Raw genomic sequence first — 15,630 nt, 5'->3', positions numbered from 1 at the left:
TGGGCTTGATCCTTTCGTCAGCTTCCTAAGGATGATCGCAGTGATGCCGCACAAATTTTCCATTCTTTCCATGGGCTTAGACACTTTTGTGTACTCGTGTCTTTATGATTATGCTACATTTGTCTTGGGTGTGATGCCCACTTAGAGGCTCCACACACTCAGCACGTTATTTCAGTCTCATAGACCCTTCGGTCTTTCGAAGACTTCTAATAAACTTTATTTCTTTCTTTCTTTCTCTCTCCACCTCTTCTCTTCTCCCTTCCCGTCTTTCTCACTCTCCTTCCCTTCTCTTCTGTTACTCTATTCCCTTTCTAGATCTGCTCTTCCTTTTAGGTTACCGTATGGTGATTGTTGTTTCTTAAACTTTGCCATGCCAGTAGATTCTTACTCAATAATGTTATTTGGTGGTGTTTGCTTTCACCTAGAGAAGATAGTGGCTGGCTTTGGCTATTTGTGAGTAGCAGAAGCTCCAAATGCTATCGAAATTAAGCTGGGGAGTGTTGGCAACTGGCAGGTAGTTTGTGTTCAAATGCATAAATTTGGCACACGCCCAAATCGATTGGATCCTACCTTGAGGCTTTGAATGCAATGATCACTTTGATAGTGAGGTACTTGGCTCGATTGAACCTTGGGTGACAACCAAGCAGTGGTTCATCTTCATGTGGTAATAAAGGCATCCTTGTATTATGAACAAGGATGCTTTTGAAGCGGCATCAAGATATTGGATCAAGGTCAATCATTTAGTGCCATCCTCCATAAGTAACCATATGGACATGCTTTGGGAATGTTAAACGACTACTATTTAAATATGCCGCAAGTCATGCAGGTGTGGGATCCTCTTGCAGTTTGTACAATTCGAAGGTTGTAATCAAGTTCATAGGGTACAACCTACGTAGTTTAGTCAGCTAAGTCTAGCTATGTCCCACGGTAGTTTTGGTACGCGTACCATGTTGGTAGGAGTGTATTAAAAAAAGAAGGGGGTGTGGTTTAGATGTGTCCCCCTCCCCCTTTAAATGTAGGCATGGCATGGGAGAAAGCCTTCAGTGGACCATTTTAGAGTTTTTGGTTGTGTTGCATATGCCCACGTGCCTGTGGAGTTTCGACATAAGTGGTCAGATAAGGCACTTAAATGCATTTTTTTGGGATATAGTTCACAAAGCAAAGGCTATCGTCTCTACAATCCTGCTTCACGCAAGATTTTTGTTACTAGAGATGTTATATTCTCCGAAAATTCAGCATATACACATGCTGAATTTCAGATTCCAACTTCTTCAAATGATGTTTTTGAGGGGATGCTTCCTATAGCATTTGGTTCCCCCACTGAAAATGAGAATTTATGTAGGATCGATTGAGAGAGAGAGAGTGCAGGTAGCAAAGCGTCGCACAAGTCTTAGCCGTCACGTCAAACTTGGATAATGAAAAAGGAGTACAAGGTACAAGTACCTAGACCTAAGACTAAGTGTCCTAGGTGTCACATAGGACTAAGTGTCCTATGTGGCCTAAAAGGCACTAAGTGCCTATATTTATGCCTACAAGGCACATACCATGGTTTATAGGGCATCACTAGAACCACCAGGAGATGGCCTACAAACCCCCCTCCATGGGATGGGTTGAAGTACTCTGGAAACGTCTCAGAATACCTGGTATTTTCTGGTCATGGTGGCACATGTTCATCCAAAAGGATATAGCCACCTATGAATGTACAAGGGATGTCAGATCATATAACAAAGGGAACCAAATGTAAAGCTTGTCGAAAGACTTCAAACTTGGGACGAGGAAGTGCCTTTGTAAACATATCTGCTATGTTGTTTTCTGTGGGAAGATAGGACAACTCTATGTCTCCTGCTAATAACCGCTCCCGAACATAATGATAATGAACTTCAATATGCTTGGTACGCGCATGAAACACTGGGTTACGCGCAATGGCCAAAGCACGCTGGCTGTCAGTGTAGACAATAGTGGAGGATGTCTGGCGAATACCAAGATCTGTAAGTAACTGTCGAAGCCAAACACACTCTACTGTAGCAGTGAAAGCTGCCCTGTACTCAACCTCACAGCTAGATGTGGCAACTGTTGGTTGCTTCTTGCTGAGCCAAGAGATACATGAACTGCCAAGCAAAAAACAATTGCCAGTACGTGACACTCTGGTGTTGGAACATCCTGCCCAGTCACTATCCGTGTAAGCATGCATGGTAAGTGAACCCTGATCACCATAGAAGAGGGCTAAATCCTGAGTGCCTCTGAGATATCTGAAGACCTCTTTACTGCCTGCCAATGCTGTGAACTGGGCATGTGCATGAATTTGCTGAGCTGTGATACTGCATACTGTAAGTCAGGTCTAGTGTGACATAAATAAATAAGGCATCCAATAGCCTGCTGATAAAGAGTGATATCACATGGTGGGCTCCCATCATGAGCTGAGAATTTGAAGCCAGGGTCCACTGGAGTAGAGATTGGCTCGCAATCCTCAAACAAAAAACGATCAAGGAGCTGTCCAATATACTTGGACTGAGACATCATGATACCCCCCTCAACATGAGCAAACTGAATGCCCAAATAATAATGGAGCTGTCCCATGTCTGACATGTCAAAAATCTGCTGCAAATCAGCCTTGAAAGCTGCAATTTGCTGAGTATCTGGGCCCGTGATGAGCATATCATCAACATATAAAATCAGCACTAAAAATTCAGATCCGCTCCCACGGACATAAAGAGTGGCTTCTGTGGGACTATTCTGAAAACCAAGGGATAGTAAGTGTGCATGAATTTTGGCATACCATGCCCTGGGTGCCTGCTTCAAACCATAAAGGGCTTTTCTAAGCCGGCATACCTTATTTTCAGAATTAACAACCTCAAAACCAGGAGGTTGTGTGACATATACTTCTTCCTACAGATCCCCATGAAGAAAAGCAGTCTTGATGTCAAGTTGGTGCACTTGCCAATGATGATGGGCTGCAATGGCAATGACACATCTAATGGTAGTAATCGTGGATGTGGGAGCAAATGTCTCCTCAAAGTCAATGCCTTGTTGTTCGGCATACCCTTTTGCAACAAGACGGGCTTTGTGTTGATCTATACTGCCATTAGATTTCCTTTTTAATTTGTAGACCCACAGGGTTCCAATGGCATGCTTGCTGGGAGGGAGATCTACTAATTCCCATGTGTCATTTTTAGCAATGGAATGTAACTCAGCTCTCATTGCATCCATCCACTCTTTGCTGTCAAAAGCATCTTTATGGCATAGAGGCTCTTCATTGCAAGCTGTAGCAAGGAGTGCAAACTCAAGAAAGTGACCATGCTGTCTATTCCTTGATCTTATCTGGGCAGCAAAAGGCTGATCTTGTTTGCTGTCCCTCAATGTATCAAGAAGCCATCTCGGAACTTGCCTTTGCTATCTATTGACAGCTCTTTCTTCAATGACTGCATCATGAATAGTGGGATCATTTTGTGCCAGAAGAGAAACCTACAAATCAGCATGAGGTAGTGGCTGATTATTGCTTGGTGAAGGGCCTGCAAGAGGCTCATGTTGCTGGTCAAAGTCCTCTTCTGAGGATGGCAGAGGTAACCAAGATTCAAAGGCATCAAACATGTCAACATCTGGCTTAGCTTTGCATTCCACAAGAGGAGAAGCTGAATGTTCAGCAAAGATTACATCTCTACTGACAATAATCTTCCCAATATTTGGTTGGTATAACCAATACCCTCTGCTCTCCTGGCTGTAACCAATAAATATGCATTTGATTGCCTTGTCATCAAGCTTATGTCTCAGCTGAGATGGTACATGAACATATGCAAGAGACCCAAAAACTCTCATATGTGAAAGTGAAGGCTTCTTGCCTTTTCTTGCTTCATAAGGTGTAACAGTATTCAATGCCCGTGTAGGTGATCTATTCAGCACATAGTTTGCACACATTACAGCATCAAGCCAAAATTTATTGGGCGAAGACTTGGCCTTAAGCATGCATCTGACCATCTCCATTGTGGACCTGTTTTTCCTTTCAGAAACAAGATTCTGCTGAGGAGTGTAAGGAGTAGTACATGAGTGAATAATGCCCCGTGAAGACAGAAATGCATCAAACTCCTTAGACATATTCTCTCCCCCCTATCTGTGTTGAGGGTGACAAGCTTGCATCCTGATTCATTCTCAATCATATTCAGCCATCTTTGAAAGCATAAGAAAACTTCAAATTTGGCTTTTAAAGGATATACTCAGCAATATCTTGTGAAATCATCAATGAGAGTCATAAAATATTTGTATCCCCCAATGGCATTTGTCCTCATGGGGCCACAGACATCACTGTGTACTAGCTGCAATTTCCTTTGTGAGAGTTTTGGACAATTCTTTTGAAAAGGAAACCGATGCATCTTACCCAAAAGACAATCCTCACACACATGTTTGGAAACTATGTGAGTTTGAGGTGCATCATTTGCCATCTGCTGTGAATGTAGCTTTGCAAGAGCTCTATAATTGAGATGACCCATTCTCTCATGCCAAAGATGAGTTTCAGCAAGCTGTGAATCTGAAATAGCAAATGCTTCAATAGAAAGTGCAGCTGAGTGATGATCAAGGTGATAAAGTCCTTTTTGCAAAGTGCCAGTGAGAACTATGGCATTGTCATGACGAAGATCATAAACTAGGCATCTGTAACCATCAAAAATAACTCTGAAACCTGAAGTGGCAATTGCTGAAATTGAAATCAAGTTCCAGGCACAAAAAGAACATTTGTCAGAGTAACAGGATGGCTTGAAATGGATGTGAGCTGCACATCTCCAATTCCTTTTACAGCATATGACAGTCCCCCCTCGAGGTGCATCAGCTAAAGAATGAAACAACTGTCTGCAAGATGTGACATGCTTGGAAGCACCACTATCAGAGTACCAGGACTGAGCATCATTAGCAGTAAAGAATGCATCAGCTTTGGAGGGATCAAATGAGCAATGGACAGCCCATGCCCAATCATCTATAAGAGCATGTGCATGTGAAGCATCTTCCGGCTCATGGGATTCAATAGCATGAGAGGCATTAACTGTCAATCCTGCTTTCTTTTTCTCCGAAGCAATGCGCTCCCTGCATTCTGAAATGTCATGTCCAAGCTTGCGACAATAGTTGCATCTTTTCTTCTTTGACTTCTCTGCTGTATCTTTAGATGCATGGGAGGAATTGCAGTTGCTATGCGCAGATTTTGGCTTGCCCATAGGCTTGGAAGCCTTGCCTCTTCCTGTCTGCTGTGAAGCAAATGCATGATCAGGAATAATGGCTTGTCTATTAGCTCTACTTTGCTCTTCCTGCAAAAGCAAAGTAACTAGCTGATCAAAAGAATAGTGGTCTGGATTACCCATGGCCACTAATCGAAGGGTTGTAGCAAACCCTTGATATGTATCTGGCAATCCATTCAATGTGGTACTGACAAGCTGTGAATTTGGCACCACCTCATCAATGTTGGCAAGTTGTTCCATGAGGTCGTTGACCTTTGTCAGGTATGCATCCATAGAGTCACCTTCATTCATGCTGACTTCCTGTAATTGCCTTCTCAAATATGCAACACATGCCTCATTGCGAATCTGATAGAGAGAAGCCAATTTATCCCAAGCATCCTTTGCTGTCCTGCAAGACCGGATGTGTGGAATAATGATTCTCTTGCATGATAAAGCAATACATGAATGTGCATTTGCATCTCTTTCATCCCATCTTGTCTATTCTTGAGTTGGAAGAGTAGTAGCAGGAGTGCTAGAAGATGAGGCATCAGGAGGAGTACCCCCTGTAGAGGGACCAGCAGTAGAGGCAACCACTGTAGCATTGTCTGGCCTCAGATCAACCCCAGAAACAATATTCCACAAATGCTTTGCAACAAGAATATGTTTCATGAGATAAGACCACATCGGATAGTTGGTGCCATCCAACTTATCATCTTCACGAAGAACGCCAAATAGATCTTGATTGTTCCCAGCCATAGCAAATGTGATACCTTGAAAGAGACCTGAAAACCCGAAAGCCTCAAGGCTATCACTACAAAAAGCTGGCTGTCCAAAAATGACAGCAAATATCTGCAAATTTTCGACCCAAATCAAAGGGCAAATGCAGATCTGACCCAAATGTGACTGTGGCAGGCAATGTTCACTGCAAAAACAGCAAATCTGGCAAAAGCCCCAAATTTATTGAGGGCAAATAGGCCAAAAAGAGGGCAAATGCAGAAAAGACCCAAATTTTACTGAAATTTTTGCAAATGTGACCCAATGTATGCGAATCTGACCCAATGTATAGCCTCAAGGCTTGAAACTGCACAAATATGAGTCAGTGTCCCAAACACCAATTGAAATTGAGCTCCCAACACAAAAGCCCCAAATTTTGTTGACCTGAGTGATGACATGGCACAATGTGACAGTCCTGAACCTGAAATTAACTGAAAACTTCAATTTTTGGAAGGATTTCAGTTGTCAACCTTGTCAAAAGTATTGTATTGACAGGTTGAAGGTCCAGATGTCAAAAGCCCTAAATTTTTCTGTTGGAAATTAGGGTTTGACAGTAAAAACTGTCAAAAAACAGTAAAATACTGCAAGAAATTTAACACGTGCCAAATGCTGTACCAAATCTTGGAGTAAACACAACTGTACGGATGCCAGTACGGTAATAGGTACTATGCCTGTATGGAGGCTGTACGATGCCTGTACGGAGGCTGTACGATGTACGGAACAGGTGCTGAGCACAATACGGGGTAAGTACGATGTACGGATTAGGTACCACGGAAGTACGATGTACGGATCAGGTACAACGTACGTCGTAGGTACAGTGTACGGAACGCGGGTACAGAGCTGTATGACAGCGCAGGTACGGAGATGTATGTCAATGTACGTCCTGTGTGCAAGCTGTGTGTACGAGCGTCCGTACAGTTGTACGGACTGTACGGATGAAGAAGTAGATGCAAATCCGGAGGCAAGATACAAGTCCAACGAATCTGTACAGCGAACAGGCTGAAGCAGTGACGACCAGCAGTGGAGCAGACTTCCAATGAGCAATGGAGGACTCGGGAAGCTAAGGAGAGCTGGAAGACAAGTGTAGACCCTTGCTCTGATACCACTGTAGGATCGATTGAGAGAGAGAGAGTGCAGGTAGCAAAGCGTCGCACAAGTCTTAGCCGTCACGTCAAACTTGGATAATGAAAAAAAAGGAGTACAAGGTACAAGTACCTAAACCTAGGACTAAGTGTCCTAGGTGTCACATAGGACTAAGTGTCCTATGTGGCCTAAAAGGCACTAACACTACAAGTGCCTATATTTATGCCTACAAGGCACATACCATGGTTTATAGGGCATCACTAGAACCACTAGGAGATGGCCTACAATTTACAGCAACCTCCTCCCGATCCACATACCCCGATTCAGCTACCGGCTGATTTTGTACCTCCACAAGGTGTGGATGAAGTTGTCAGGCAAGAGATTCAAGAGATACACGCAGACAAAACAGTCCCGAATCGGTTGCTACAGACTCTCAGGGAGAGTAGGCTTGAGGCCCCATTGCCTGGCAGGACTCGTAGTGCAGTAAGGCACGCAGGGGGGGCTCTTTCAGTTGAGACAACTTATGTAGGGACTCTTCTTGATGAAGAGGAGCCGAACTCTTTTGAAGAAGCAAAGGATAATGTGCATTGGATGCATGCCATGCACAATGAGTTGCAGTCCATAGAGAAAAATCAGACTTGGGATGTTGTGGATTTGCCACCAGGTAAGCATGCCATTGGTGCCCAGATGGGTCTATTGATAGGTACAAGGCAGCTGGTTGCTAAGGCTATGCACAGAAGAAGGGCATAGATTATGAGGAGACTTTTGCTCCTACATCCCGGATGACAACCATACGGTCAGTTATTGCAATGGCTGCAAATTTTGTTTGGAATGTCCATCAGTTGGACATAAAAACAGCTTTTGCTGCAACCTCCTGGATTTGAACTTTCTGGCAATGCACTTCAGGTTTGCAAGCTTAACAAAGCTTTATATGGGCTGAAACAAGCCCCACATGTATGGTATGCCAAGATAGATGCATTTCTAGCTAGTAAGAGATTACACAATAGTCCCACGGAAAGCACCCTCTACATCAAGAAGGATGGGGGGGATATTTTGGTCATCATTCCTTATGTAGATGATATGCTGTCCACAAGGTCAAATGAGGATATAATTGTAGATTTCAAAGCTGAGTTGAAAGCTGAATTTGACATGACAGATTTAGGCATGTTAAATTTTTATTTGGGATCCAGTTTATACAAGACAAGCGTGGCATCGTTATGTCTCAATCCAAGTATGTGCAAAAGCTCTTAGATAGGTTCAACATGCATGATTGTAAGCCTATTGCCACTCCCATGGAGCCGGGGCTGAAGCTTACTATGTATGATGCAAGTGAATCAGTGGATGTCACACTTTATAGCCAGGCTGTTGAATGCCTCATCTACTTGTGCAATAAACGGCCCGATATTCAGTATGCAATATCTCAGGTGAGCAGATATATGCACAGCTCAAAGACAACATTGGCAAGTTGTAAAACGCATCTTTAGATACTTGCAAGGCACAAAGTCTTTTGGCTTGATGTTTCCCAAGGGGGTGACTTGCAGATGCCTGCTTACAGTGATTCAGATTGGGCTGGAGACTATGATACTAGGCAGTCCACTAGTGGTAATTGTTTCTTTTTGGGCAAAGCTTGCATTTCTTGGCTGAGCAAGAAGCAATCTACAGTGGCTACTTCCTCATGTGAAGCTGAGTACAGAGCAGCTTTCACAGCAACAGTTGAGTGTGTTTGGCTGCGACGTTTGTTCGCTGATCTTCGTCTCTTATTAGAGGGTCCTTCTCCGATTCTCACTGATAGTCAGAGTGCTATAGCAGTGGCAAAGAATCATGTGTTTCATGCTCACACGAAGCACATTGAGGTTCATTATCATTATGTCAGAGAGAAGTTGCATGCAGGGGCGATCAGTATGATCTATGTGTCAACACATGACAATGTTGTAGACATCTTTACCAAAGCACTTCCACGTGAGAAGTTTGAGGCATTTCGCAGTGCCCTAAACTTATCTCATTTTGGTGATTGATCACTACCTTGTACGCCACATTGGCACTGCAGGGGGGTGTTAGAATTATTATTATATTCTAGGCAGTGGCCAATGTAATGTAATAAGTGGGTTAGGGGCACTTTTCCCTCTTAGATATTTTTCCCCCTAACCATGGACTAATCTCTAACTACGGTTAGTGATTAGATAGGGTTTTGTCACTTAGACAAAACCCTCATCTCTTTCATTGTACTTCACTTCAGTTCAATACACTTTGGGAAGTTAACTACGTTGAGCTCACTCTCTCCTCTTTGCTCACTCTTGCTCTTGCTTCCTGTTTTCTCACACAGAATGTGGTACAGCTAGTAGTTGACAATGATTCCACCTGTAGGAAAGAAATGATAGAAGAAACATTCCCTTCCATTGTTTGGACGCTTCGTGCATCCTATTGCCTTAACCTACTGATGGAAGATGTGGGGGGGTTAATACGGGTGCAGAGAATTATGAGAGAGGCTAATCACATTGTTGTCCTGCTTAAAAGCCAAAGGCACTTTCTATCTCTTGAGAATTCTCAAAGCTAGAGCTAATGTGACCCTCCAATCACATTGTTGTCCTGTTTAAAAGCCAAAGGCACTCTATCTTTTGAGAATTCTCAAAGCTAGAGTGAATGCAACCCTCCAAGAACCGGTTTGCCTACATGTGTGTGGTCTTGAAGGGGCTAGATGCAGTGCACCATGATTTGCGCTCGAAAACTGTGGTTTCTGATCAGCAGGTCTAGTGGGATGGTTCTAGGGAGACATGTGCAGGTGGCTATTCTTGATGCCTCTTTTTGGCGGGATGTGCATGCCATTGTCACTGCTTTGAAACCTTTGTTTGTTATGTTGTGAGTTACTGATATGGAGGGATACACCATGGGGCTCTTACATCAGTTAATGGTGAGGGTTTGCACGGAGTGGGACAGCTCCACTGCGATTTCTTCTGAGAGGTATATTATATTTCTAAAATATCTTTCAAAGTTTTATTTATTGAAGTTGGCCATTGCCCTGTGGCATGTACTCTGCATAGTACTGTCACTACTGTAGTCTGTGGATTTTCTTAAACTCGTAAACTCTAATTGCCTTGACATCTTTCTTGAACCTATAGGATGGCTGAGGTCAGAGGCATTGTTAAGGAGAGATGGTTATTTATGCATTGTGCCATTCATGGTATGGCTGTCCTCCATCCTTTATACAGAACGCTTGCTCTTTTGATGGATCCCGAGCTCTCTGAGGCACGTCATGCATATGTGTTTTGAGTATACTCAGAGGCTCAGCAGGAGCTCATTGATGAGGAGATGATCACATACAGTAATGGATGTGGAGTAGCCTTCTCTTGAGCTACATAAAAATAGAAGGAGATACGCACTGTTCGTGGGAAATGTATGGCTTCACCACCCCCACTTTACAGGATCTTGTTCTTAGAGTCTTACCTCAGGTTTGATTTTTCTACAACCTTTGTTGCCTATACTTGATAATTTATAATACTAAGTCTTTGCTTTAAGCTTTGCCATTTGCTTATGCAACTATCAACTCCTTTAACAGGACTGTTTATCTGATGTGTGTGAGAGGAATTGGAGTTCCTACTCACTGCTTCACACAAAAATTAGAAATAGACTCAGCACAAGGCAATGCGAGAAGTTTTTGTATTGTCGAGCCAATGGAAGTCTTCTTCATACAAGGTTCCTATGCAGGTACATCCTTCTTTTCTGACCTTTGAGGTATCTTGAGTCAAGAGTCAAGACTCAAGTTAAAGGCCAAGCTTCAAAGTCCAAACTTAAAACTTAACCCTTTTTTTTATTATTCTTAAATGCAGGTAGATATTGCAGATCTTGATCTAAACAAAGCACCTGTGGCATGTAATATTGCCACTGAGGTTGAGGAGCAGCTTTATACTTAATCATATCAAGAGTTAGTCACAATAGACATGACTAGGAGTAGAGCTCGAGTATGCACACGGGTTGTAATTAAGGGAGGCAGAAGTGGAGATAGAGCTAGGGGTAGAGGCATTGGTAGGGGACACATTCCACATACACTCATCGATGAGGCAGAGGCGCAGTAGTAATTGCACCACCCACAGCAAAGCCAGTGGATGATGAGAACACATATGATGCATGAGAAATGGCAAGAGATTCAGATACATGACCCAGAGTATGATAGTGAGGGCAGTATCCTCACTGAGGAAGATTATGCGTCCTCATCCTCTTTTGACTCTGATGAAAGACTAAAGGTAAACCTTGAGAGTATGATAGTGAGGGCAGTATCCTCACTGAGGGAGATTATGCATCCTGTGTATGAATCATGCCGTATCATCATTCATCATTCAAATTAAAACAGGAAGTTGTAACTTGTAACATGTTGTAGACAGTAGCTCCGAGCTCGTAGGCTCACCATTGTAACTTCTAAGTTCTAGCTATATGTTCTACGACATATCAATTATATATATATGTGTACCCTGCAACCTGCGACCTCATAGATTTTAAAGCATGCAGGCTGTAGCATTATCACTTACAATATATTAATCATATGTATAAATTTTATCTCTAACTTTAGGGATAAAAATATATAAATACCAATGGCACATACCTAACGACCTCAAACTTTTCTCGTACAACCCCAACTCTGCTGTTCGGAAGGAAAATGTGAGGGACCAAGGTATAACTGGCTTTCACTTTGAATGCTCCAAGGGTGTGAACAGGTAAATAACAGGTAAATCAAAAACTGTTCCCATTGTTGCTTCTTTAAGGATTCCCTTTGAAAACAATCTTAGCAAGGAGGGATGCAATTTGCATTCCTGTACCAACGATACACAAGCCACCTTTATATCGAAAGTAATACCACTCCTCCATACAATTTATGTTTTGACTGTTTGATGTTTAAAGTGCCATCTTATTTTGATGGCAAAATGATAATTAGAGCTAGCCTTTGAATCCATCCAATGCATGACTTCAAGAACCCCCAACAAGAGGCTGGCTTAAATCAAGGCTCTCTGTGCTAAAGGAACATGGTTTCTTGCTGATATTCTCATGAAAGGCACAAAGTTATGCAAAGAAGAATTGATGCCTACTTAGCATCAAGGAGAATGGGCTGTAAACCTTTGGAGAGTTTAAGGAAACTACTACTTGTGTTGAAATAAAAACTAGCCGAATGCCTGAATGGCACTTGCAAAAGCTATAGAGCGGTTGAAATGCATTAAGAATCTTGAACTGTGCCTTGCGATAATGTACTTTGTCATCATGAACCCTCGAGTCCGTATGCTTTTCTTAATAATAATAATATCAGGGCCTGGATCACAGAAGAAAAAGGGCTAGTGCACAATGGCGTGGAACATCAAATGTGACCTGGGGAGGCTTCACCAGCAGATGAGAGAGTTGTACCATGAGAACCACTACATGGCATAACGACACTTGATGGTGGCCATGGGTCCTTTGTTTGTTCCATGGGATGGGATCATGGCTGTTTGACTACTTTGTATGCTCACTCTCATGAACATGGGATCTCTTTGACCTTGCTATAGGAAGTAAGAGGCCCTAGGATGAGCATGTTGTATAGGCTGAGGCTTGAGCTCACAATGTAGACCTACCGTGCTTAGCACATGCATGTGGGGCCTAGGCTAGTTTTGACCGTGGAAATTTTGCATGTATGCTAACTATCTGCTACTTTATTGCTTATCTTGGCAACTCCAAGTATGCCAAGACCACAACTAAGCCACTAGAGCTGGTTACACTGAGAGATCCCAATGTGTCTGCCACTTTGCCATATATACATATAGAGCTCTATACACATGAGAGTGCGATCGACATGTACGAATAGAGACTGGAATTGTGGATGTCTCTCTGGTGCTCAATTTGGGTATGGTTCAGATCTTTGAGGTGATCTTTATTGAGGGAGGGATCAGAAATGCTCTCTGGTCTACTTGGTAGTGTAAGTGTGCATATGTTGTGTTTTTAGAGGATGAGTTTGGGAATGTTCCTGGATTCATCTAGGTATATGGTTGGTAGCGTAAGTGTGCAGGAGACGATGGTTTGATGCTGACTTTCTTGAGGTATTCAATCTAGCACAACATGAGTGCAGTTTTCTAGGAATCTCCCGTGCCGTCTGCTGTGGCCTTTCATGCATTGTTCATAAAGAAACGACTACTGCCAGGCAGTGGTGACCCATTACCTTGTTACTGCATAGAATCTTGGCTAAAACTCTGGTTGACTTTGGGACTATCTTTCCTACAAGTTCAATTACGAATGCAAATATGGGCTTCAAAACCTATCAAGGTCAGAGTAGATAATGATGTGTACATTGCTCCCTGGCTCAAATAGGCCTCAAGAGTTGAAATTTTGTTGGCTCAATTCCTACACCTTGATAATACCAATATAGAATGGCATGTTATGTACTCAATTGTTTACTTCTCATGCTTCTTATGGGCATCAAGAGACAATTCTGGTCCATTGTAGCAGGTCTGGGATGCTTTCCACACAATGTTTTGACAGTATTCATTGCTATCAGTTATAAGTAGGGCATATTTGCTTGTATCCTAACCATGGTTAACGTTTGTTATCTCAGGTCTGGAGTTCTAAGGCAGGTTGGGGGAGTAGACCAGATATATACATTGAAAAAGCACATGAGGATGCTGAAGACGTTACTGGCTTACGATTTTCAGCTGATGGCCACACTCTCCTTTCTAGAAGTTGTGATGGCACTCTCAAGGTTTACCTTTAGTGATTCTCTTTGCCATCAATATTGCTAACCACCTTTTTTTTGGTTTCTCATTCGGTGTGACATTGTATCAGGTCTGGGATCTGCGCATGACAAAACTTCCTGCCAAAGTCTTTTCGGGGCTTCCCAACTCCTATGCCCAAACTAATGTAGCATTCAGTCCTGATGAACAGCTCATCTTTACAGGGACATCAGTGCAGAAAGATGGGTCTGGGGGTTTACTGTACTTTTTTGACAAGAAACGTTTAGAGTTTATTCGCAAAATTGGAGTATCTGCTACCCAGAGTGTTGTGTGCTGTGCTTGGCATCCACGTTTGAACCAGGTAATCACACTAGGGGTCCTTTTGCTTGAACTCGTTTGGAAAACTATTTTCAGCCTGCTCTTTTTGGAATAGGAATAACGGTGGTTCTGGAGTTTCTTTCGTGTTCACAGATTTTTGCAACTATTGGTGACAAAAAGGGAGGAGGCACACATATACTGTATGATCCTGTTCTGAGTGAGAGGGGAGCATTAGTCTGCGTTGCACGTGCCCCAAGGAAGAAATCTGCAGAGGATTTCGAGGCACGTCCTGTGGTCCACCATCCACATGCACTGCCTCTTTTTAGGGATGAACCAAGTCGAAAGAGGCAAAGAGAAAAGGCACGCAGTGACCCAGTCAAATCAAAAAGGCCAGACTTGCCAGTCACAGGGCCAGGATTTGGTGGAAGAGTTGGTTCGACAAAAGGCAGTCTGCTAACCCAGTATCTCCTGAAGGTTGGTGTGATAAACCTTGCAACGCTCTTAAGGATCGGTCAAATTTGTTGGCTCTATCATGAATTGTAGGATATATCTGCAAGGTCAGTTGCGCAAGTCTGAAACATATGGATGCATCCAAATTAATAAAAGATTCATTGTATGGTGCTCCAGGAAGGTGGGCTCATGAAGGAGACCTGGATGGATGAAGATCCAAGAGAAGCTATTTTAAAGCATGCTGAAGCTGCTGCAAAAGACCCGAAATTCATTGCCCCTGCATATGCTGAAACCCAACCTGAGACAATATTTGCCACTTCAGATTCAGAGGAAGAGGAAAAGTGAGAACAAGAGAAACCTCTCCAGCAGATGATTAAATTGTGCTTCGTCTTAGAGCTTTGTCCTGCTGTCTATAAATATTCCAGTATTCACTCTCAATTCAAACAATGCATTCTAAACCAACTGTATTTTATGGTAGAATACTTCCAGAAACATAATGAATAACAATATGAGCATTATAAATTGTTGAACTTTGTTAAAATATAAAGAAACACATAACACTTGACTACGTACTAAGAGTCGTTAGACTAATGGAAAGGGTAATTCTTTTTCTTTGCATAGGCAATAGGTGGATCAAGATTATATTTTCAAATATCTTTTATAATTATTTTCTGCTAAACGTATAAAACATTTTCTGAAAAGGGTGATGGATGGATATTTTCTAAACACCTTTAATATTTTTTGGACTCGAGCAAAATCAAAACTAAAAATTCTTACAACAAGATTTAGGGAGTGCAGATTTTACAAAATTAGTAAACCCTTCTAGTTGATGGCCATACATTGATGGTATTTCTAAAGCTATATGTTTCTGGATTGCTTTTAAATTTTATATACCTTCTATATAGTTGCAAATGCAATTGAGGCCCGGGCCCAAGATGCATGTCAACGTAACCAAGGGAGGGCTCATTATGAGAGGAGAGAGAGCGGGGGTGTGTGTGTGGGGGGGCGGGGGGTGTTTGTGGAGCCCCTATTGCCATATATCTAAAAATCCCATGCCATGCAATTAATAAAGGCCCTTTAAGCCTTTAAAACCCATAATTCTAACCTAAATCACTATCTAATCACTAATT

General features: G+C 42.5%; 1 protein-coding gene across 2 annotated transcripts in view; it reads left to right on the top strand.

Moving 5' to 3' along the window:
* The window catches only part of LOC147886402 (Transducin/WD40 repeat-like superfamily protein), a 102,621-nt gene extending 87,543 nt beyond the window's left edge, over window positions 1-15,078 (top strand). For both annotated transcript variants that reach the window (XM_087395689.1, XM_087395690.1), the window contains exons 6-9: window positions 13,618-13,761; window positions 13,845-14,093; window positions 14,204-14,524; window positions 14,678-15,078. In XM_087395689.1, coding sequence (XP_087251815.1) covers window positions 13,618-13,761; window positions 13,845-14,093; window positions 14,204-14,524; window positions 14,678-14,845 — 882 coding nt within the window. In that variant the 3' untranslated portion in view covers window positions 14,846-15,078. The remainder of the gene's footprint in view (window positions 1-13,617; window positions 13,762-13,844; window positions 14,094-14,203; window positions 14,525-14,677) is intronic.
* The last annotated feature ends 552 nt before the right edge of the window (window positions 15,079-15,630 follow it).

The sequence above is a fragment of the Dipteris shenzhenensis genome, chromosome 24, assembly GCF_047967505.1.
Source record: "Dipteris shenzhenensis isolate YYH24624 ecotype China chromosome 24, Dip_SZ_1.0, whole genome shotgun sequence".
Taxonomy (NCBI): domain Eukaryota; kingdom Viridiplantae; phylum Streptophyta; class Polypodiopsida; order Gleicheniales; family Dipteridaceae; genus Dipteris; species Dipteris shenzhenensis.
The sequence above is the reverse complement of the archived record's forward strand: the minus strand, read 5'-3'. Positions and strand labels throughout refer to the sequence as shown.